At 38.9% G+C, this 25,853-nt stretch overlaps 2 protein-coding genes across 2 annotated transcripts in view; one reads left to right on the plus strand and one right to left on the minus strand.

Moving 5' to 3' along the window:
- npdc1b (neural proliferation, differentiation and control, 1b) overlaps positions 1–25,853 on the plus strand; it is a 122,317-nt gene that overhangs the window by 11,662 nt on the left and 84,802 nt on the right. Inside the window, exons 3-9 of the mRNA XM_056257394.1 lie at positions 8,134–8,226; positions 9,139–9,348; positions 9,444–9,510; positions 10,264–10,348; positions 10,446–10,522; positions 11,251–11,350; positions 11,884–11,977. Coding sequence (XP_056113369.1) covers positions 8,134–8,226; positions 9,139–9,348; positions 9,444–9,510; positions 10,264–10,348; positions 10,446–10,522; positions 11,251–11,350; positions 11,884–11,961 — 710 coding nt within the window. The 3' untranslated portion in view covers positions 11,962–11,977. The remainder of the gene's footprint in view (positions 1–8,133; positions 8,227–9,138; positions 9,349–9,443; positions 9,511–10,263; positions 10,349–10,445; positions 10,523–11,250; positions 11,351–11,883; positions 11,978–25,853) is intronic.
- Positions 23,369–25,374, minus strand: LOC130089831 (corticosteroid-binding globulin-like). Its single transcript, XM_056257393.1, has 4 exons — positions 24,692–25,374; positions 24,305–24,587; positions 24,004–24,148; positions 23,369–23,885 (listed from the first exon to the last, which is right to left on the minus strand). Exons 1-4 carry the CDS (start codon positions 25,302–25,304, stop codon positions 23,685–23,687), a joined length of 1,242 nt encoding a protein of 413 aa, XP_056113368.1. The 5' UTR covers positions 25,305–25,374; the 3' UTR covers positions 23,369–23,684.

Below are 25,853 nucleotides of genomic sequence, written 5' to 3' on the forward strand. Positions count from 1 at the left end.
ACTGTCTCTTTCAAGGAAAGTCAGTTCACTTAGCAGCCATATTTTCTACAGCTCCGGGAAGCATGCAAGACCAACCTTTATGGATAGGGAAATACAGAAATCTGAAAAACTGCTTGCCAAAGTCACATTTAGATAACATTACAAATCAGCAACCAAATCTGACATTAACTGTCCCGTGAATGTCCCTTGAACTTATGCTCAAATGCGTATACTTCAGGTTGGCCCATGTGCATGTGCATTCCCAACCCAAGCACAATGTTTAAGCACACTGACTGTTTCTATGCAAACCAGAGCTTTGCTATTGGCTTTTTTCTTTTGAAGGTGAGACTTATGCCGCCATATTGGTATTCAACAGTCTTTCGTCATTGTAGAGTATTACTGCACAGGGTTTACTTGTTGGAAAATATCTTTGTCTGAAAAAATCACTGCAAGCTGTTTTTAAGACAGTGCTGATCTGATATGTAGCATTTCAAAATGTAAGGAAGCATTTTTAGGCTTCCCCATCAATAGCTTTTGGCATATGCATTGAACTGCAGTGGAAGACCTCTCACTCCTTGCAACCTTCTAGTCTGGCTTCCCTCTTCCCCTCTTCCACCCACACATTGCTGCAGAATGCAACTGGAAGGAGGGGGGCTAATGAAATAATTCAGCCGGTCTCTTTCTACACTGCAGTGGGAGGAATTGACAAATGCTTGTGTAAACCCACTTAGCTTTAAAAAAAAAATACCAACAAGCAGCCTTTAGATGTAAATATCCTCAAGTGTTTCATTTTCGTTTTCAGCTTCCAGTTTGTAGCCAAAAAAAGTTCATGTTGACTACAGCCTTGAGGATTATTGATCAGTATTTTTCCAGTGTTGCTGTAGGAGGGCAGTGCTGTTGACACCTAATCGATAGCACTCGCCAGGCAGGAGCATGAACAGCACCCTTTTCTTCTCCCTCTTTTAACTCTCTTTCTTTTTTAAAGTTTATTCAGAAGACCTTTGAGTCATCACATATTTTCCTACTATTGTGTTGCTCTTTGGCTTATGCCAAAGCCTTTAGGTCTCCTTTTCTAACTGTGTTTTATGCACAGACATTTTGATAATTTCAAAACCTGTGTGTGCATGGTTTCACATCAATTGATGATTGATCTATATAAGTTTGCATCTTAACTCTTTCCCTGCCATTGACAGATTAACTCGTCATTTATGAGAAAACGCTTCCCAGCCAATGAAGCGTTTTTACGGCTTTGCATGTTATATGTTGTATGGTGTAGGGGGGCGCTATTACGCATATCCTGAACGAGTACAATATCTCTAGATCAAAACAGGCAAAAAAGCAGCAGAAACGAGCAATCTCATGTGTTAGCAGATGCATATGAAAAGAACAATAAACAGCATATAAATCAAAATGGCCTTATGTTACTCAAAAGAAATGGGGGGGGGGGGGGGTTTATGGACTCGATCTACTACTGGATCCAAACTGGATTTTCTCAACTTTTTGCTCAAAATGTTGCTTTTTTTATATATATATAAAACATACCCACATTCCAGTGTTTATGACAATGCATTAAGCTAGAATAAAACTGTTTTTTTTAATAATTTTTTTTATTAAAGCAGAGGGTCTTTCTTGTGATATATCGCATGTTCAGATATTCACACAACAAAATATTCTGGGGGCTATGACATTTTTGTGAAAAGGGCCAAAAAAGAGTTCATTATAAAACTTAAACCCGACTCAAACCACATGTATGGGTTTGCAAACGTCCTGGTGGTCTTAAAGAATGGGTTAAACTGAAATGTTTTTATTTATATACTTAGATGTGTTTTTTATCAATTTTATTATTATTATTATTATTTATTAGAAATCAAATAAGTAATTATGTCTATTGTATCTTGATCTGGGATAGGTGCACTAAAGGCCCATTTAAAATGTGTTTTTTTGTTTCAGCTGGCTTTGAGATTCACACACTTGACTTTACTCAAAGATTTTGCCACGTTTGATCTCAGGAAGTGAGTGACGAATGGTTGTGCGGAAAGCCCTTATATGGTGATGACTAGAGCGTGCGAAATGCAATTTACTAACTGCTGGTTAGTGATCCTTCACAGAATAGTCATTGACATTACAATGAGGGACATGAAAACCTTTTAATAAGTGAGAATACTTTTACGCAATTAGTGAATTAGGACTCTCATAAATATGCAATTATTGATGAATCATGATTCCTGTGTCAATACGTCCACACACAGGTTTACATACAAATACAGCCGTACAGGAGTACACATGGCTAGTGTCACAGTCTGGTCCAACGATGAGGAAGACGGATCCAAAAAGGTTCAGTAACAAAGTATTTATTAAATAAAACAGAAACAAGTAATCCACAGAAGAGAATGGTCAGCGTGACAGCATTTAAAACACAACAATACCGGACAAAGCCTGAGAATTAATGAGGAACTTAAATACACAGTGCTGATGAACCAAATGCAGACAGGTGTGCTCATTAAATGTAAGTCCATGACAAGTGATAGGTGGCGGGAAACTAGAACAAAGGAAAGAGGTAACAATAAATGACAAACTAAAAGTCCATAAAAACGAAACCAAAGCTAAACTGAACATAATGGTGACAGCTAGTTATGAGACCCAATAGCTATGTTTCCATCACGCTGTTTTTATGCGCATTTTGAAGTATCGCATCAGAAACGAGTGATCCCTTAAAGGGATACTCCACCGTTTTTTCATATTAAACTATGTTATTCCCTTGACTAAGACGAGTTGATACATACCTCTCTCGTCTCAGTGCGTACACTCAATCGCTCTGGCGCAGGAGACACTTTGATAGCACTTAACTTAGCCCAGTTCATTCATTAGGATCCAACCAGAGAAGCGACCAAACACCTCCACGTTTTCCCTATTTAAATACAGTTACTAGAGTAGTGTAACTCGACCAAGAATGGTGGCACAAAATAAAACGTTGTGCTTTTCTAAGCGTGTAAAGTGGATAACTATAATGTATGACGGAATACCATAGCAAGTGCTTGGGAGCACTTCGACTCGGCGCATATATATATCTATGGACTCGGCGCAGTAATATTATCACTCCGGAGAGGGAGAGGGGGAGATGACTTTTCACGAGTGATGATATTACTGCGCCGAGTCGAAGTGCTCCCAAGCTCTCTCGGCATCTCGAAAACGCCACGCTTATATTGATCCTCATTTTAGTTCTCCTTTTGTCCCAAAGTCTGCTTGCCATGGTCCATAATGTTTGAATGAAACAACAACAGCGTGAGTGTGCTGCTAGACGTAACGCATTTGTCCACGTCTGTCGCCATGATTACTATGGCAGTACGAGTGGAAACCAGGGATAACGTGGATATTAAGTCATTGACAGGCGACAATGACCAGGGACGAGCCATTATTTAAAATTGGAATTTCTCTGAAATGAAAAATCTTTGGGAACTTTTGGGATATTGTAAGTACACAACTGCAGGAAATATATCACACTGTGCAAGTGATTTTGGATATTTTATTACAAAAATCATACATATTGTACCTTTAATTCACACAAAAAATGTTTTTACGCTCGCTTGAGGTGGTTTTTGACTTGTGCGAAAAATGGTTAATGCGAATTATGGGAGATGGAAATGCATTTACAGAATAGATTCTGACATAGTCCACATTAAACCCACGTGACTAATCGGCTGTTTCCGCTGATGGTGTTTTATTTACTGTTGGTTACTAGGTTACCAATACCACGGTCATCCGCTCGAACAACTTGATGGAAATGCACCTAATACCTTTTTCTTTTCTTTTTTGCAAACGTTGAAAATATTTGCTTTACATTTGGATGGAACCCAGCTACTGTCTTTTAACTTACTAAGAGCTCTAATTGCACACAGTTCTTCAGTTATGTTGCATTCGATAAGGTATTGTATGATTCACTATTTACATAGAACATCGAGTTCAGTTTAGAGGCTTTTCTGTAAAAAGCAAGTGGCTGATTTCAGTTTTATTAGTGTCGTTTTTTTAATTTATGTGTTTAATTATGTGCTTGTTAATGCATTTAATTATGCAAGTATACACTTTTGGAGCTTTCTATTTGAAATGCAGATTATCTAGTCTGTATAGGCCTATTAATGAAATTTCAAGGTCACTAGACAAAAAATGTATCCCTTAAATGTGTAATCCACATCAAACTAAAGCTGTTTTTTTCCATGTTATTTGGAGTGGAAAATATATAATCTGACACTATTAAGTAAATTTATCTCGCTCTGGTAAAAATAGAACTTTCATGGTTGGCTTAAGCATCTTTTTCTCTCTCACATACACAAACACATACACACCCTCTCTCTCTCAAACACTCAATCTGTCATTTCTCTTATCCTGCTTGTGAAGTTTTTGCTCTTGGCACCTTCCCAGTGGTTGCCGTGGTGACGGATTTCATTCATGAATCTGTGGAGTCCCCTCCCCCTATCTCTCCCTGCCCGCCTGTACGCCCTACTGCCCACATACGCATAGCAGCACCACACAACAAACCAACTGACCAAATCCACCTACACACACTGCAGTACACACACACACTCGCACACATGCACACGCAGCTAACACAGTATTACACAAGCTCATAAACATTTAAGCACACACATTTTTGGTGCATGTCACGATGAATTCTTTTTAAATGCACATAATTATGTGTGCTATGAGTACAGCATACACATTCCACCCAATGGAATACAAACTATGCCAAGATGTCATATTCCTTGGTGCATTATTATTAAACTTACCTTATCAGAAGTTGCCACTTTAGATAGTTCTGTAACTGACCTGTACTGTTTTATAGCTCAGAGCAACAGCTTTAACTCTAACATAACTCGGAAGTAGGCTACATGGACACTGTTCCAGACCATATGCATTCAAAAGTTTGGGGTCTGTAATTTTTATTTATTTATTATTCAGCAAGGTTGTATTAAAATTGAAAAAAAGTGACAATAAAGAGATTTGTAATGTTACAAAAGATTTCTATTTCACATAACATAAATGTTCTCAAAAAATCCAGCAAAAAAGTATCACAGTTTCCATAAAGATATTAGGCAGGACAACTGTTTTCAACATTGATAGCAGTAAATCAGCATATTAGAATGATTTCTGAAGAATCATGTGACACTGAAGCCTGGAGAAATGATGCTGAAAACTGAGTTTTGCATTCACAGACATACATTATTACAGTTTTTCTCGATTGCTTAAACACTATAACCAGGCTTTTGAACTAAAATTTCAAAACCATAATGCCATTTATCAAAAAGCACACCCATTTCACTGAACTATGAACACTATTCCCCTGTTTTGACACATTAGTCAGATTTGTTGAACTGTCACAGCAAAACTCTACACACAAATCCCTTCATTTCTCATTGCCTACACCACGTGGTCATTTAGAAAGCACTAGTATTCAAAATTGTTCACTCAAGTCAGCACAGCTTCAGCTCAGTTAGCACACAATTACCCAGGTGAAAACACTAAGAGTCAAAATTGAACACACATCAGTCAGATCCTTCAATAGATAGATAAAAGGTTATACAATCTTTTATAAAAGATTTGGAACAATGGATCCACAGATAAATTACAGTTTTTACCAACTGCGTACACACGTTTTCAAAACTAAGTCTCCTTTTTTCAAAACTCTACACACAATTCTCAAAACTGCACACACAAAATGCAAAATGCCTCACATCTCCTTCAAAATGCAATACTGCGTTCAAAATGCCATAAACACATGTCAGAATGAAGCATTTGCATCAAATGGCAAACACTTCTTTCATAATAACACATTTTTGGATATACCATGTAAACACTGCTGTTCTAAATCTAAAGCTCTTTGGTCTTTCATAGGCTTATATCTACATTTCAATACAATGTTCTACAGTGAAAGTAATCTGCTGAGAGTGGTAACAAGTACACCGGAAACGCCAATGCAATGTAGAAACAGAAAATATTGATTAGGCCAAACATTACTGTTGTATACATTAGCATACAAACAGAACTTTTACGTAAACATTTACGTAAACCAAAAGTATATTCTTTACAGTAAAATACAGTAAATTCTGTGTGGGGTCCCAGTCCAGGAATTGGCAGGGGGGGGGGGTGCAGTTCCCAGTGCTAAGCTTCATCTCTTCTCCGAGCTGGGTCTGGCCACAATACTTCGTCCACATCACAAGATACGTTTTCTCTTGCCAAACATCGAGGGAAGTATCTCCTAGCATGGCGTATCCAACCTTGGACAGAGGCAACCTCTATGTCCCCACATGCGTCCTCCATTGCCTGGAGAAGCGGCATGCGGGCATAGGGTTGGCGATCATACACTTTCCAGCGCCAGGCTGAGAAGAATTCCTCTATGGAATTTAGAAAAGGTGAATATGGGGGTAGGTACAAAACTACAAATTGTGGATGGGTGGCAAACCAGTTTTGGACCAGAACAGCCCGGTGAAAACTAACATTGTCCCACACAACCACAAATCTAGCAGCCTCCTGATCTGGATCAGGGACAAGCATTGTATGAATTGCATCCAGAAAAGTGAGTATATGTGTGACCTGGTCAATAAGTGTAGCATTTTGATTGGTTGTGTTTGGAAAAGGAAAGCAAGTCACTTCCTGATAGATCTTTGTGTTTTAGGTAGAGAATTGTGTGTAGTGTTTTGGAAAAAGTGTTTTATGCAATTGAAAACTGAGTCAAAGGCTGAGAAATAGCTTATGGTTTTGAAGATTTGGCATGTAGTTTTGCACTTTGAGTGAGAGGTTTCAAAAATCATGTGACATGAAAAGATTTTGTGTGTAAGCAGTTGGTAAAAACTGTAAGCAATATGTCGAGGAGGGAGAGGAAGAGGAGGAAGAAGAGGAGGAGGAAAAGGAGGAGGAAGAGGAGGAGGAGGAGGGAGAGGAGGAGGAGGAAAAGGAGGAGGAAGAGGAGGAGGAGGGAGAGGAGGAGGAGGAGAAGAAGGAGGAGGAGGAGGAAGGGCAAGGGCAAGAAGACAAGCAGTCTCGGATGAAATTCAAGCCACTTTAGTTGGCCATGTCCTTGTCCATGGTATGACTATGAGGGAGGCTGGGCAACGAGTACAGCCAAATTTGAGTCGCTTCACCTTCGCCTCCATCATCAGAACCTTCAGGGAGGTGTGGTGGCAAACAAATTTCTATCACTGAATAAGAGACAAACATTTCCAATTGTCTTTGATGAGGTTTATGTTCTTGCAAGAAAAGGCCAGCAGTCGTACGACTGTACAGTCACACAGAGCGGGTGCAGAGTGTGACAGTGAAGGGAGGGCATCCTTTCTCCTTTATAGTCTTGACTCCCAGATTGTTATCTTTCTAGGTCAATGATGGTATTTCAACCATATGTGGAACATTCTTAGACTTGTTCATCATATTGTATCCTTGAGTGGAGGCATGTACCAACACTCTTTACCATTCCAATACAATTGAATATATTTGAACTATACCATATTTGAATAAGGTTTGTGTATGCTCTTTTACTGTCATATGATGCTCACACACATCTTACGTAAGAGTAGGAGAGAGGAAAAAAAAAAAAGATGGGGGGGGGAGGGAGGGCGGGGGACCACAAGCAACATGAATTACCAGTTTTGGAAATGTTGTTTTGAATTTATAGCACCAGTGTGTAAGACTATGTTGTAGTGTGTGTATTTCTGAGGGCTTGTGTGTCCTGTCTGAGGGCAAAGTTTGGTTTTTCAGCAAGAGTGAATGGTTTTGAGTGTAGAGCTTCATTTCGACCTGAAAATAGGATGTTTGGGGAATTGGGTGAGACGTTATGGATTTGTGTTTACTGTTTTGAGAATACGAGGCATAGTTTCAAGAAATGTGTTTAAGCAATCGAGAAAAACTGTATTATTTTTTTAATATGTTAAAACCGAATACCGTTATTTTTAATTGTAATAATATTTTAAAATATTACTGTTTTCACTGTTGATCAAATAAACACAGCCTTGGAGAGCATAAGAGACTTCTTTCAAAAACATTAGAAAATTACAGACCCAAACTTTTGAATGCTGGTGTAAGCGTTTTCCATTATTCTTTCTCTTCATCCTCCCTCTCTCTCCCTTTGTAACTCTCATGTTTCTCTTTCACTCTTTCTTGCCCAAGCAGCCAAGGTCAACCATCTCCCAGAGCTGGATGAAGAGATAGACATTCTGTCCTCCATCATCAGCAGACACAGAGAATCAGAGATGAAGCACTTAGGTAAGACATGTGGATCCCACTATTCAAGGGAGATCAGTGGGATAGTTCACCCAAAGATTCTGTTATCATTTACTCACCCTCTTGTCATTCCAAACCTGTATGTCTTACTTTCTTCTGTGAAACATAAAACGACAAAGTACATACAAGCTCAGCTTGACTCATCATGACTGTCAGGTCCACTTGTGCACTATATTCCAGATTTTCTGAATCCATACAAAAGCTTTCTGTGAGGAACAAATTTCAGTCTTTATATTCAAACTGACACTGCAGTTCACGTCACACACACGAGAAGTAATGGTGTTTGGTGCTGATGATGTCAGGTCTGCCATGACTCATCTAAAGGAAATATTTGGTGAAGATTATCAGTGAATAATGACTTCATTTTTGCTCTATTCCTCACAAAAATCGATTGTATGGCTTCAAAAGACTATTTATATGCATGTCTACATTTATGGTCTTTATTTTTCTCTATTTTGGAGCTTGACAGCTGCGGTCACTTTTGTATGGGGAAAAAAGGTACATAAAATGTCACCTTTTGTGTCTCACAGAAAAATAATATGTCGTTTACAACAAAATCACGGTGAGAAAATAACAACATTTATTTTTTGGTAAACTGTCCCTTTAAAAGAGTGCTGCCATACTTTGGCACCCACTTGTCTAAATTTTAGGTCTTTCTTATGGACGGTTGTTTCCGCCACAGAATAAAAAATAAATAAGTTACTTTTTTCTCTCGCAATTCTTTTATATCTCAAAATAAATCGCAAGATAAAAGTCGTGATTAGTAATTACCTTTTTAATTTTTTTATTCTGTTGCGGAAACAAGGCTTCCATACTTTCTTGAACATTGTTAATTCAGTACTTTCCATTCAGACCTGACAGTCTTTCTTTTTGTATTTTTCTCATGTTCTTCAGCCCCCTCTCCAGCGGCTCCCAAAGTCCCTGAAGATTCCTGGCCGAGCAGTCAGCACAGAGCAGAAGCATTTTCTACCGCTGCTACATCAGAACAGCCTCTGACAAGTGTCCTGACCACTGCCTCCTCTACCACCAGCCCAGCCTCACACACTCCTGTGCACAGCGCCCCCTTTATCATCCCGTACCCCTCTGAGGACCACTCCTTCATCAGTGAGTTATATCTTGTTTGTTGATGTTTATAAAGATATAAGAGTTTGTGGACCTTCCTTTTCATGACATACTCCTTTTTGTTTTTTCTCCTTTAGTATTTTTGGGTGTGTTTTTTATGGTGGGCTCAGTGGCTATGGTCTTGACTGGAGTGTGTTGGGTCAGGTGAGATTTTGCACGATTTACATGGCAGTCTGACTTATATTTTGGACTTTCTCAGTAATGAACTTAAAAAACCTGTAAGAGATGTACATTTTAGTACATTAGCCTATACACTACCGTTCAAAAGTTGTTGTTGTTGTTATCTTTTTTTAAAGAAATTGATACTTTTATTCAGCAAGGATGCAATAAATTGATCTGAAATGACAGTAAAGACATTTATAATGTTAATAAAGTTTTCTATTCCCAATAAATGCTTACGGTTTACACAATGTATCACGTATCCACAAAATAAGCAGCTTGACTGTTTTCAACTTTGGTAAATAAGAAGAAATGTTTCTTGAGCACTAAATCAGCATATTAAAATTATTTCTAAAGGATCACGTGACATTGAAGACTGGGGGAAAAAAAGGAAAATGCAGCTTTGCCATCACAAGAATAAATTGCATTTAAAAAAAAATATTAAAATAGAAAACAGTTAAGTGTGTGTGTGTGTGTGTGTGTATTTTAAATCAAATAATTGCTGCCTTGGTGAATATAAGACCAACACAAAATGACCCCAAGCTTTTGAATGGTCGAGTTGATGAACTCAAAGAACAACTCAAAAATCTTCAAAAAAAGAAGAAGAAAAAAACCCACAAGGACTAAAAGCTATAAAATCGTAACTTAGATATTATGAGGTCTTTAAAGACCTTTCAAAACCTTGTTGGATGAGCAAGTAGAGTTGAATGATACTGACGCTGTCATTTTTCTTCTCAGGATGCAGAGAGGCAATCGTCTGGCCCAGAAGGTCGATTATCCTGCTTTTGGGTTGATAGGTCCAAATTCTTATGATAGTGGCATGGTGAGTAGACCATGTACACATACAAAAACAAAGTGACATCCAGGCATGTGTCTTATTGTTTGCATGTTCACACGCTCTTCTATTATTCTAATATTAGACTGGAGATAAAACACTTGCCCAGAGTGCCCAGATGTACCACTTTCAGCTTCAGAAGCAGCAAATGATGTCACTCAAGTGAGTAGTCAGCAAACAGCATTAATAAACTTCTGTCTCTCATTAACTGCCTTTCATGGATGCAACCTTTCCCACCAATACTCAGCCTGCCTGTTTTAGAGAATGATAATAAAGTTAATAAGAAATGTTACCAAATACAATATATAAGAATGATTTCTGAATGATCATGTGACACTGAAGACTGGAGTAATGCCTGCTGAAAATAAAATAAAAATATATTTAAAATAGAAATAGTTATTTTAAAATAGTAATAATATTTCACAATGTTGGTGTTTTAACTATTTATGAACCAACAATTGCAGCCTTGATGAGCATAAGAGACTTCTTTCAAAAATATAAAAAAAAATATTAACGTCCCCAAACTTTTGAATGGTAGGACAGTATATGTTCTTCATCTACTCCATCTAAATTTGAAAGCAGAAAACAATATTTCTTATACCACAATCATTTAACACATGTAGGCTTACAAATCATTGTAATATTAGAAATCATACATGCCCAACTTTCTTTTAAAGAAGTGAAATGGAAAATATAATTTAACAAATAATAAAGAAACATGTATGAGCACCAATAATAATTAAAAAACAAACATTTTATTTGTTATTTTATGTGTATTTTTTTAAAATAGGTAGGACTGAATAGGTGAAATAAAATAAATAAATGGCATAATTTACAATATTATTCACAACTTAGTGGCATGGCTTCTGTGTCTTTTTATCCTCATGCAGACAACGGAGTGATTCCAAGATTCCAGATTCGGGAGCCACTTCGGATGAGGAAAATGAAGATGGAGACTTCACTGTGTATGAGTGCCCTGGACTTGCCCCAGTAAGAGAGCAATACTTAATTATTCTTAATGTGTGACAGATTGCATCTATAGCGCTTTTCAACCTTCAGGCTGAACGGTTCTACGAACAGTAAGGAACGGTTCCATTTGTATTTCTACCGTGCTGGTAGAATGCGTATATTGATGCGCAACTCAGGATTGGTCACTTGTCTGTTGCCTGGCTACCAGTTTCTCTGTAGCTGAATGAATGATAAAACTAAAATAAATATTTGATCATCCTCATAACAGTTGCTATTGACATTTCATATTGTCTGTAAACACACAAAATTACACTTGACACAACAAAATGACATTCCAAAGATCGGCCGTTATCCATACCGGTTAAGCAGAGTACGGTTTGGCCCGACGGTGTAAAAGCGGCTTATGTTTGTTGTGTTTGCGTATGAGAGTGATCTTCACTAACACTATCATAAATCATGCCTCCTGCAGTTGCAATAGATGGTATTATGATGTCACCCACAGTGCTGCAGTATGAGGTCTCCCATAGTGACGTGGTGTTTGTTTTTCTTTCCAGACCGGGGAAATGGAAGTGAAGAATCCACTGTTCGATGACTCCACCTTTCATCTTCACCTGCAGAAGAGTTACAACTAAACGCGAGAACTCAGAGGACGCATCGCGTCACGCACAAACACGCATGAATTCACAATTGTGTGCTTTCCTCATCTGATCCATTCAGGCAAGGTCACGAAGGTCATTTGCTCTTGCATCGTGGTTGGTATGGACATTTGAGGGCAGTTTTTATTTGTTGGGTGCTGTCAAATACAAGATGGCAGCCTCTATCCGTGAGCGAGCTGAAACAGAATGCATTGAAACACTATCAGAAATAATTTGCTTTGTTAAAATGATTCACACGTACACAAGCATCCTTTCTAAAGACCAGCCCCTTCGGACCAGGACACTGCGCTCTAGTACCTTTCAGTGTAATGACAGATGTGTAAAACATTGCATGGGATTTCTGATGAAGAGTTGCACCCATCCTATATAATCATGCACAGTTTGTGTCTCTTTCCTTAAGTCTTCTAGACCTGTTTGATAGTAATGTCCGCTATAAATACAAGGGACTGGGCGTCCTCTGTGCTCTCAAAAAGCTTGAACGTGTTCTTGATACCAGCTTAAGACTCATTTAATATCAGGTCATTGCTGAGTTCTGTTATGACGTCTTCTGTAGTATATTGTGAATACTGTGCAATGGAAAGGAATCTTGTTTATAGAATTACTTGTTTGAACATATCTTGCCTGCAAACACTAGTCATATTTAGAATGGACGTGGAAGATGAAGCCCATTGAGCAACGTAAATTATACAATTAGCATATTTTATGTTTTCTTCTACCAAATTTGTCTGTGACTGTATTTTTTAAAATACCAATGGTGATTTTACTATTTTTTTTATAATTGTGCTCACAAGATTAACCCTAAATGATATTATGTAGCCTCTGTATAATCAGAATGGTCCTACTATGCATGATTTGAAGCTGTATAATAATGAAGAAAGTCAGTGTGCATTTCTGGTTCATTTATGGAACAAAAACACATATGAAATTGGATTTTTTTAAATCAAACCCAGCAAAAAAAGCCCTGATTTGCAGCGTAACACACTGTATATAGCTACTATTGTGTACAGGCCAGGATTCTCTGATCTAAATCACTAACGGTGACGTGATATAGTTTGATTCTAGAGCGTGTCGCTCGCTGTTGTTTCTCAGGAAACCTGCCAACAGTAGCCAGTCTCTGTACAGAATTTTCTGTCATTTCTGCGGGGGATCCCTTTAGGTTCCTCTATATCTTGTACCTTTGAGTCTTCTAGTCAAAAACTGCGGCAGTGTCGTCAGTCTATCAATGTTGCATTGAAGTAAGGCGAAGCCACTTAAAACTAGAAATGCTTTAGGTCTAGTGCCTGCTCTAACAACTGTCTGTTCTATTAGACAGTGGGGATGCTAACTTTGACATGACCTACAATAAAAAAAAATAAAAAAAAACATTGATCCACTGAAACTTTTTCAGCTACTGAGATGCCTGACATGCATGTAAAGATGGAATATATAAAGAGGAAATAAATATTTATATCAGCTCAAATAGTGTCCCGTCTTCACTGATGTTTTTACAGAAACATTTACAGACAAACAACATGAGACACCTGAAACATAAAAATGAGATTCTTTTATGTGCCTTTTTCAAAGGGCATTTCAGTATAAGGCAATTCAACCTGTATACAGTATTTACATATTCTGACTTTATGTAGACAGTTATATGCTAACACAAACTTTTTAAGCAATAGCTGTACTATTAAAATACTCTGTACATCATTTGTACAAACTCTAGAAGGTCAGCAAAACAAATTGATAAATAATGGCCATCTAATGTCACTTGTGATATTTTGAATGTCATGCCATTGCTTTTCCACTGGGTTGAAAATTTTTCCCATGAAAAGGATGTTGTGATTTACCGGGTCAACAATAAAGATAATGAATGGACGATCGAATCTGTAAACTGGTAGTTTACTGCGGGAGAAATCTATTCCAAAGTCTAGCCTTTCTCATTCCTTCCTCATCTACATCAAAAGGAGCTTGATGTTTAATCTGAAAGTAAATCACATTTCAAAAGAATTTCAAATAAAAGTGAATGTATATAAAAATAGGCTCTATGAATTTCACATTAAATTTACAATTTCACTTTTTTCAACTGCAACTTTCAGCTGCTCCATCTTCTCAAAGAACTCGGGAAGTGGTTTTGATTTGTCGCTTACATACTCATCCATGTCCACCCTTCTTTGGCTGATTTCTTCCAAGAAACTTTTTGAAGGTCCTTTGCACTTCTTCAGTGTTGAAGATGGAGCTGTCATGGCCGAAGCTCCCGAGAAGCTGCTGTTCAAATTAAAGTTTTCAAATTGTAGCAAATTTTCATTTGATTTATTATTTAAAATACATGACAGTTACATGATAACAAAATAAGAAGGCTGTCCTCGAGCTGAGCCTTGTTATCTGATCTTATCAGAAAATACCTGAGAAATTGTGAACAAACATAAATTATGAACAAACAATAGTATAAAATGTTGACAACAAGTTGTTAAATCATGGCCACCTGCTGGCAAATGTTGTTATGACATCTTGAATCTCATCACTGTTTTTCACCTGAGAAAAGTCAAATCTGTAACTTTACTTTAAAAAGGTAAAAAAATTTCATCTTTATCAATGATGGAAGGTTGAGGTAAAGTCTCTTGATTTCCATCGATGACGGTGAACAACTGCAAAAGCACAAAATATACGAGGTTCCTTTACATACTTTTTAAAGTCTATAATTCATCTTATGAAAACAGAAATATTCCACCTCTGCAGAACTATGAAGCCTAAGTTTGGTGATAAAACAACCTTTCTGTTTACTTTTTATTTTACTCTGCAAATTAAACTATTGTTAACTGCTAACTAAGAATGTACTCAGATCAGTGCAATAAAAAAAAGTTTGCCGGTATCAGTGGTTACCAATATTGGGTGACAGCTGATATGTAATTGATATACAGTATTCGCCATCATTTTCAAACTGATTCCATTTTTTATTATATTTACATATTATATAGTACAGTGCATTTTAATATTAATTTGAAATGTGTAGTTTACCAACAAATAGGTATACTCAGCTATTTGTACATTTTTTAAATTGCACAATTCTAGTGACCCCCCACCCCTGCATGACCTGTATTATGCAAGCAGAGTAAAAACATGGGTGCATGTCAACAAGTGAGCAATAAAGATGCATGGGATATTGATCCACTTAAAGGGGGGGTGAAATGCTATTTCATGCATAGTGAGTTTTTTACACTGTTAAAGAGTGGGATTCCCATGCTAAACATGGACAAAGTTTCAAAAATTAAGTTGTACGTTTGATTGAGTATTTCTGTTTTCAAAATACTCCTTCCTGGTTGTCACAAGTTTCGGAAAGTTTTTTTCGAGTATGGGCGCGTATGACGTCAGATGCGCCGGAAGGGCACTTCTCTCGGAAGGGCGCGCGCGCAGCTGTAGAGCGATAGATGTAACCTATGCCCATCAAAGCGCTGTGCATCGGCTGCGCTGCAATACGCACAACCGGCACATCCGGGAACTTAACTGTCAATTTCGTCCCCGCCCCTTTTTAACGGCAAAAACCAACGTCCGTACACAGCCGACAGGAGTAAATAACTTAAGAAATCACTTATATAAACCATGTCAAGTAATTATATGTCCACCCTGCCTGCCATAGAGCGTAAAAGATACATACACAAACTTAATTTGGTCAATTTAAAAACATGTCCGTTTATTTTCCCAGCGTCAGATTGGTGTAACAACCCCACCCAGTGAGGTTATATATATTATATAATGTATATTATAAGACAAAATATATACATTTAAAGACGTTTACTTTCAAAAACGAAGTAAAATCATTCACTGGCTTACCATATGGTGACTCGATGAAGTACGATATGAGTAAATGTCAGGGTAAGACCATAGACAGTAAAAGAAAGACACCTCTGGCCACTGGGTGGGGTTGTTACACCAATTTGACTGGGAGAATGAAGGGACATGTTTTTAAATTGAACAAATTAAGTTTGTGTATGTATCTTTTACGCTCTATGGCAGACAGGGTGGACATATAATTACTTGACATGTTTAATCTTAATGATTTCTTAAAGCTGCAGTCCGTAGCTTTTTTAAGTTAAAAATAATCCAAAATAATTAAATAAAAAAAAACTTATTCTGCCAGTGGTCAAAACTATCTGCTTGCCATAGCTAGATTCAAAACGGTTAGCTTGTAATAATGATTTTAATTCCAGTGGTACTGGTGGGTTTCCGCGGGAAATTCGAGCATGTCTTTGCGTCATTACGTCACACCCGTACACATAAAGAAGGAGTTTCGGCTAGCCGGCTATACTGCGCGTGACGAGATGTTTAGATGTATAGGCTTTTCTCCCAGCACTTTACATAATTAAACTTATGGCATCCAGAAAGATCCAAACAACAATCATCAGTGTCAACTGGAGATTCAGCAGTTATAAAACCCCAAAGACTTCGTACTTCGGATTTAAGGTGGCTAGAGAAAGAGAAAGAAACCGTCTCATGCGAACACAAGGATTTAAACATCGGCGGGGCTTTTGAAAAGTGCGTGAACTCCGTGTTTTGAAGGGGTTCGAAACGGAAGAAGAGACGGCTTTTCTCTGCTGAACAAGTAAGTTAAAGTAACACCAGGTTACTTTTGCTCTCGGGGTGGGGTCCCCCTACAGTTGGGAAACAGTATTGTCCTCTAGACCTCTACTACTGTCGTAAACTCTGTCATCCTACATGCACGTGCAATTGTTGACAACCACGATAGCCCTGAACACTGTAGGAAGAGGTCACATGCAGGTGTTCTGCTTGCGTCTTGTCTGAAATGTCTTCATCCCAGGTACAGTGGCATATATTTCAGCATGTCATATGAATATAATTTCATGGGTTTTATTTTTTTCTAACGACAAATGATCGCGATGATCACGTTTACAAGCCAGCGTCATTATAGTAGCCTAGTCTATTGGTTACCGTTTTACTGGATCTATATGATACTTCAATGCAATGTTTGAGTGGTAGATAATAACCATATATCGTCAATATTATAATATCAAGCTACCATAAATGAATCTGCGAATTTTACAAATCGATTTGCATTATAGCTTGAGGCAAGACAAATAAACAAATATCACAGACATGTTAGGTATCCTAAAATATGATTTTGTACATCTTATATATTTACTTGCAAGAATGTAGCCCCTACCAAACTTGTACAAGCCGTTTAGACATAGGCTTTCATTTGACTTTTTGTTTTGTTTTTTGCCAAGTCTGCATCGGTCGGGCACCCCTCCTCCTCCTTCAGCTCACGCCAGCGAGAAAATGCTGGCCCAATTCTGTTCTGCCTTTAACGCGATCACTTTCTCTTTTTCTCTTTTTGCTTTGCTCCGATAAAACCTTTGCTTTCTTGTTTTTCTGTGCTGCTTCGGCCATGACTATAACATTTGGCTCGCACGTCCGATTTTAAGGAAGTGGGGGTGGTGGTGGAAGTGACGTATATGCCGTAAAGCAGTCGAATTTTGTAGTTCTCTTTGTTCGCCGGTTACTACCCGAAACCCGAAGTTTAAAAGTACGATTAAAAACGCTACAGACCCCGTCAGGCTATGGCAGACGTGTCATTCAACCTATTGTAAGTCGATGTACCATCACAAGAGACTTGGAAATATATTATGAAGGTTGAAAAGTTACCTGGTGTTACTTTAAGACATTTCAATAGTTCAATCGTGTAACAGTACGTTTTCTTAATTCACACAGTTATGGAGTTTCCTTTGTTGTGCCTTTCTCGTTTTGCTATTATGGAGAATATGAATTCTGAACTACACAGGTAACCATAAAACACATTAAATTTAACATTAGTCACGCAATGCTGATGTGATGTTGTTAACATGAACAATTTGAGAACAAAGTAGGCTATAATTTGCACGGTTGCTGTAAATCGCGTTGATTAAATCTAACGAAGCTTATCATGTCGAATGCTTTTCCCCCCTTAGTTGGTCAGAACAAAAATGGATGTTACTTACTTGTTCAGAAGACATTTTCTTATGAAAATTCTTATGTTGGTCAAACTTTCAAAAAGTGAATCTGTGATTCTGTATGACAGTATCCACACAGCGCGGTGACTGACAGCAGCACTCGCCTCAAAGCACTGTGTTCATCCGCGCTGTTTCATGCCGATTTACAACCCACGTAAAGATGATAATTCCGCGAATCACTGCAGTTACAGATTTCGAACAGAGAGATGGCGACAAAGAGGAAAAGCTACGGACTGCAGCTTTAAGTTATTCATGCCCTTCGGCTGTGTACAGACGTTGTTTTGTGACGCTATTTTGTATTAAAGTCTATGGGAAGTCTAGTTTATTTCCCCCAAAAGTGGGCGTGAATCTGTTCAGAGACATTCTATGACGTAGCGCCGGTTGTGCGTATATGTCACCAAATAAGTGTGTTTTCGGTTGCCAAGGCAAGACAACACTGCACAGATTCCCAAAGAATCAAGCGTTAAGGGACCAGTGGATGGAGTTTGTTTTTCCAGAACACACAGTTGTGCAAGTGTTCTTGTTTGTTCCATGCATTTCGAGGATGATTTTTTTATAAACAAGGCCCAGTTCGAAGCCGGATTTGCTAATCGTTTAGTTCTCAAAGGGGGGGTGAAACACTCAGTTTCAGTCAATCTCATGTTAATCTTGAGTACCTATAGAGTAATATTGCATCCATCATATCTCCAAAAAGTCTTTAGTTTTATTATATTTATAAAAGAAAGATAGGCTGTTCCGAGTCTTTCTGGAAAAAGCTGAGCGGGTGGAGGCGTGCCGTGTGGGCGGAGCTAAATAATCACGAGCGCGCGAAGCTTTTACGTTGAGAGCGTCTGGAAGCTGTGACATCCTAAAACAAACAATGGCTAACAATCAAATTCAGCCATACATTTTTGATCCAGAATCAGATCGAGTGTTTTTAAAAATTATAAATGATTTGAATTTGAGCGCTGTGTTTTTAGAACACCATGTCATGCGCGAGTTTTAGAACATTTGTGTGTGTCTACTCGTGGTTTATGAAGACATGATTTGGTTTTACAATAAACAAACAGACTAGCCACCTAAACAAATGTATTTAAACAAACACACACCATACATCGCATGCTCCATAGATACATTAACTATACGTCGTTATCATGTTGTTTAGCCTACTTGCTGTGCTGAAGTTACACGCCGATAGACACACACAGATATTTGAAGCAGTTCTACTCACCGCCTGCGGTTCCAACGCAAAACCGTTAACCTTTAGTGTTGGGACTGCTCCATCCATTGATGTCGAAATACACACAGGTCACTGCGTAGGTTGGGTAAAGAGAAGGGAAAGCATTGCCCTTCAGTGTCAGCAAAATCCTTCCATTGAAAAGATAAGGCAGTTACTCATATTGTTTGACACATGCATTTTGGAGCAAAAATGTGTTTGTTTTTTGCTTTGCAAGAGTTTCTGTGTCACATAAGTTCTCTTCAATAGATCCTGAGGAAAACTTTGAGACTCAAATCTGTTGCTTTGTTGTCATCACCCCTCTACCCCCTCCACTCCACAGATAACCACGCCCACTTTTGTAGCATTTTTCAAAAATGTGGTGAGAATTAACTGGTGCTGAAACAGGGGGGTTCATGACCCTTTAACATTTTGGGTGCAGCAGAGTGAAAAGGTGGAAGAACTTGTGATTAGTTCACAAGCGGGTCCATATTCTGTTGACGTGGTGCCTTGAATACAAGTTTGTTCTTTTTCCCTAACAGTTCACTTGCATTGAATTGATAGCTTACGCTATGGGGAAAACCCTTTTTTTAGAAAATACTGAAGCCTGATTGAATCACGTCTGTGCAACTGCAGAGACCAATGGTGTCTCTGCATGCCCAATGGGCGAGCCCAAATCCTCTCCCATACACTCATGCGTAAAAGAGCAAATTCCTGCAACAGTTGTTGCAAAATGTCACACCACGAATGTGGTAAGTGCAGGGCACCTTGTTTGGAGGTTTCAAGGAAGATGACGGATGGTCCCCGGCTGCTTCAGATATGGAGGAGTGGTCGAAACCCCACTGATGATTCTGCCACCCTGCCACAGAACGAGCCAGACGATTCCCGCCCGGACTGGACTCCGAGCTCATCTGAGTCCTCTTCAAGGCCGTCCAGGAGCTGGGGTTGGATCCCATTTTTTCCCGGTGGTGCACGAAGAGCTGACAAAGTCGTGGCATGGCCCCTATTTGGCTATGGCCATTCTTCAGTTTCATCCCCTCTCACCTCTGTTGATGGCGTGGAACAAAAATGATATGACGGAATCACGACCCTGTAACTTGTGATGTTGCGTCAAACCTCTCCAAAAGAGAGGACGACATGGGACCTATCCACAGTCCTCAGGGCCCGTTCGCATCCTTAGGCCTGCAATGTCCTATTTGAGTGAAGGCCCAATCCACCAGGGGAATTGTCTCTTCCTGGGTTTGGTCGAACGGAGTGTCTATTAGCGACATCTGCGTGAAGGCTAGTTGGTCTTCACACTCTACATTTGCCAGGTTCTATAACCTGGACGTCCCTGCTCAGATCCTGTCTGCTTAAGGACTAGCTAGACTATGATATGCTGGCCGCCACCAAGTCTGTTACGTGCATCATGCCCCTGAAAGGCGGTGCTTTTTCTGAAGATGGCTTTGGCTCATAAGATCTAGTATGACCCACTAGCAGTTGGTCAAGGGACGGTTAGTCTTACTTCCCGGTATCAAATTAGGCCAATGTACGTTTTTATGTAACTGACTTAAAGTTATGACCAGTCTTAAAGAAAAAAAATGTATGACTAACTTGTAAGACTAGTCTAAGTGATTTATGCAACCGGTCCCAGAACCATCCCTGGGGAGTGTTTGCAGGGGCTATTCTCTGCCTTTTTGCTTGGGCAGCCCTGCGCTTATAACACATGCTATTGGATTGCGTTCCACATGGCGTCAGCTATCGACATAATATGAGTGAACAGTTATCGAAAGGAAATGTTTCAGTTACTAATGTAACTTTGGTTCCCTGAGATAGAAGGGAACGAACATTGCATAAGCTTGCTGTGTTATACACTCACCTAAAGGATTATTAGGAACACCATACTAATACTGTGTTTGACCCCCTTTCGCCTTCAGAACTGCCTTAATTCTACGTGGCATTGATTCAACAAGGTGCAAAAGCATTCTTTAGAAATGTTGGCCCATATTGATAGGATAGCATCTTGCAGTTGATGGAGATTTGTGGGATGCACATCCAGGGCACGAAGCTCCCGTTCCACCACATCCCAAAGATGCTCTATTGGGTTAAGATCTGGTGACTGTGGGGGCCATTTTAGTACAGTGAACTCATTGTCATGTTCAAGAAACCAATTTGAAATGATTCGAGCTTTGTGACATGGTGCATTATCCTGCTGGAAGTAGCCATCAGAGGATGGGTACATGGTGGCCATAAAGGGATGGACATGGTCAGAAACAATGCTCAGGTAGGCCGTGGCATTTAAACGATGCCCAATTGGCACTAATGGGCCTAAAGTGTGCCAAGAAAACATCCCCCACACCATTACACCACCACCACCAGCCTGCACAGTGGTAACCAGGCATGATGGATCCATGTTCTCATTCTGTTTACGCCAAATTCTGACTCTACCATCTGAATGTCTCAACAGAAATCGAGACTCATCAGACCAGGCAACATTTTTCCAGTCTTCAACTGTCCAATTTTGGTGAGCTCTTGCAAATTGTAGCCTCTTTTTCCTATTTGTAGTGGAGATGAGTGGTACCCGGTGGGGTCTTCTGCTGTTGTAGCCCATCCGCCTCAAGGTTGTGCGTGTTGTGGCTTCACAAATGCTTTGCTGCATACCTCGGTTGTAACGAGTGGTTATTTCAGTCAAAGTTGCTCTTCTATCAGCTTGAATCAGTCGGCCCAATCTCCTCTGACCTCTAGCATCAACAAGGCATTTTCGCCCACAGGACTGCCGCATACTGGATGTTTTTCCCTGTTCACACCATTCTTTGTAAACCCTAGAAATGGTTGTGCGTGAAAATCCCAGTAACTGAGCAGATTGTGAAATACTCAGACCGGCCCGTCTGGCACCAACAACCATGCCACGCTCAAAATTGCTTAAATCACCTTTCTTTCCCATTCTGACATTCAGTTTGGAGTTCAGGAGATTGTCTTGACCAGGACCACACCCCTAAATGCATTGAAGCAACTGCCATGTGATTGGTTGATTAGATAATTGCATTAATGAGAAATTGAACAGGTGTTCCTAATAATCGTTTAGGTGAGTGTATGTTTGCACTGTTAGCAGTAGCTTGCCGGCTTTCTCAGCCAAAAGATGAAATGGTACTCAGCAGCGTCTTATGTAGGTGCGCTGAGAGTGAGACACCATTGGTCTGTGCACTTGCGATCAGGCTTTTAGTCTTTTCGGAGAAAGTTATTTCCCCATAGCGCCAGCTATCGACGCAATGTTCGTTCCCGTCTATCTTAGGGAATCAATGTTACGTTACTGAAACATTTTGTGACTTGTTTTTTGATTAAACAAGATATCTGCATTAAAAACAAGCCCAGACTTGTCTTTATTAGTTCTCCAATAAATCCATACTCACATAGACTGGTCTTGATCTGGTGTAAGTGAAATGGCTTCCACTTTGAATTGCACACAATAGGCTTTGAGCCTGTTTCAACCTTCAGTTCAAGTTATGCTTGTCTTGCTTTGAATTTACCTGTAATTTTCTGAAAATCTTGTTCAACAGAGTCAAACTCGTATGTTTTAGTGCTATGGAGGGATACATGCAACATTTTTATGACTCAGCGAGCTACTCATGTCTGTGTAACACAGGGACTCCTAGTGCAGCCGTTTTCAAATGTTTTGAAGCCAGCAAATATATAGATCGCCTTGCAAGGGACTAAACTATAAAGGCGGCTATATGCATGTGATTCATTTATACTGTGTGAGAAAATTAGTAAGTTTGATATTTTAAAGACAATTTTGAATGAAGTAAATGTTAACATTTACTGAATAATATTGTGTATTATTTAATTTAACTATGATTCATATAACTAAACAGTTAATTATTTTGTAATGGTTTATTATTTAAAAATTTGTAACAATTTTTCTCTGAACCCCAGTTTAAAAACCTCTGCTCTAATGCATAAAGGTCTAACTGTTGCATTTTTTATTACAATTTTGGGCTTTTAATTTATTAGATAGATGGTGGAAACTGATTAGGTCACCCATGATAGCACAGGATTTCAACTCAGGATGTCCTGAGCAGTTACATAGCAAGGCCAAAACCAAGCCAAATGCAATTTTTTATTTTTATCCTGCTACAATTTTAATATCAGAACCAAATTGACAGAAACAGATTCTAATCTTTAAAGCAACAGTGTGGTGTATGAAAGTAATGTAAGACAAAGGCTGTATCGTCAGCTGTTTATTTTTTTACTTAACATTTTTCAACATCTTTTTCCAATTTAGGATTACATAACTGTTGCCACTTGGCAGATAAGTATACATTGACCAGAGGAAACAGATCTAGCAATGCGTACCTGTAATTTATTTTCAAACAACTAAATCCAAACAGCTGGTTAAGCTGGTTCAGGTGTTTGATACACATTGGAAGGATTGAGTACCTCTATATATCAACATGCTGTAGAGTCAGTAAAATAATGGCACAACAGTTGTTAAATCATGTCCACCTGCTGGCAAATGTTGTTATGACATCTTGGATGCAACATCACTGTTTTTCCGCCGGGTTGACAACTTTTCCAAAGAAGAGAATGTTGTCATTTTTTTTGTCAGTGATGAAGATCATGAATGGACGATCAAACCTCAAAGTCTGCATTGGGCTGTAAGACATTGGTCTAAATGAAACTGTTGTCACTGCTGCAGCAGTGGTTCCCTCCTCATCTATATCCAGAGTGGCTTTATGCAAAGCCTGAAAGTAATTCAAAGTGAGCTATCTTTAAAAAGTGCTGTCTTTTTTATAGTAGCTATATAAACAATCTCTTCTGTTCATTTTAAATCATAATTTAGAAAGTGATTTGAGACTTTACCTTTGAAATGAAGATCCTTTCCTCTGAAATTCCTGTAAAGTTGGCTTTATCTGTAAACATATCAGCCATTCCCATGCCTTTCAAAATGTCATTCAGGGAATATGATGTTTTCAGAGACAGCTTGGGGACATAGATGTCAACTTTTCTGAAGGACAAAAAAAAAATCAAAAAAAAAAAATCAATGATTGTCCGGTCCATGGAGAGAGATTGAACTTAAAAACATTTGACCATCTAAAAGCTTTTATAAATCAGTTAGGATAACCTTAATTATGATTTACAGTAAAACATTTTGACAACCAACCTTTTCTGGACAGCTCTCCTCCACTTTTCAATGTGTTGTCTAGAGATGGCCATCTCCAGATTTTTGATGGTCTTATCTCTTTTGTCACTATCTGGGACAGCCAGAAACATGGAGTAAGAGTCGTTGTAGTCAAGACAGAGGACCTTAGAAGTGAGTTCGGCATCATAATAAACTCTGAGGGATTCGTATTGGTGCATCATTTGTACTGGAACGGTGGTCTCAGCATCCACATGAAATATAACCTTGCGGGTCGTGCTTCGGTTAAATGGCATGTCCCATTTTCCTTGGGAAGAAAGATTGGAATTATTTAAAGGGATCTGAGACAATGACATTACCAGAACTACAACTGTATGACTATTTTATTTGTGTGTGTGTGTGTGTGCTTACCCTTAAAATATATGTACGTGAGAAGGAACATTAAAGTATCAGATTCCAGATCATCAACAGCTTGTTTAATTTTCCCATGTGTTTTTTCCTTCACATACATGTTAATTTTATCTAATGTTTCTTTGACGCTGAAATCCACAGTAAAGCCTTCAGAGTGGTAAAACTCCTTCATCTTCTCCAAAAACTCAGGAAGGGCCTTAAATGTATCGCCTACATAAAGTGCACTGCCGACATCAATGTCCACCCCTGTCCTCTGGTCGATTTCTTCCAGGAGTCTGTGGAACATCTGGTGCATTTCTTCAGTGCTGAAGACCGAGCTATTATGGCCGATGCCACTAAGAAGCTGCTGTTTGGTCTCACCACCGGCTCCCAAAGACAGTTCAGAAAGGACCATGGACACACTAAATGGAGAGAAGAAGATATTCTTGGACTGATACTCTGGCATTTCTACAAGCCTCTTGTACAGGTGAAAAGCAAAATCATTGTTCATCTTTATCAACAATGGGAGTTTATCACTGGCAGTAGGTTGAGGTAAAGTCTCTTGATGTCCATGGACGACTGGGTGAACAATTGCAAAAGCACAAATCCACAAATATACAACGTTCCTTTCCATGATTCCTTTTGGAGTTGAGCCAGTAGATCAATTTAGGTCCTGAGGAAACATAACAGTTTTACAACATTATGGTTACAGAGATGCAGCCAGCAAACACCCTAAACATTAATAAATGAGTGTTAAACTAAAGACATTATCCTTATTAGTAGATCAACTTTATACATCCACATATCCTATCCTATAAAATTGTGTGAACACAAATTTCCCAAATCCCACCTGTCCGGGCTGCCGCTGTATCTTTCCCCAAGCTGGACTGAATTCTAAAGCCTACAGTTTGTCATTAAGTAGTACGATCAGAAAACCAACCTTTACTCTGTTTACCTTTTTTGTGTTTGTTGAAAATGCTCCAATTATTAACTACAAAGAGTAAACAGTACAGTTAACAGAAGCTTTATTAACTCATGATAGAGTATTTAACCACATGAAGTAGACCATACGGCAGTGGTCCCAATGAAGCAACTGCTACTATTTTTAATTTGTAGAAAATCAAGCGTAGTGTCAGTTCTGGCAGGTCACGTTAGTCAAGCTCGCATCAGCTGACTCTCCGCT

The sequence above is a fragment of the Rhinichthys klamathensis genome, unplaced genomic scaffold, assembly GCF_029890125.1.
Source record: "Rhinichthys klamathensis goyatoka isolate OS25496 unplaced genomic scaffold, OSU_Roscu_1.1 h1tg000137l_1, whole genome shotgun sequence".
Taxonomy (NCBI): domain Eukaryota; kingdom Metazoa; phylum Chordata; class Actinopteri; order Cypriniformes; family Leuciscidae; genus Rhinichthys; species Rhinichthys klamathensis.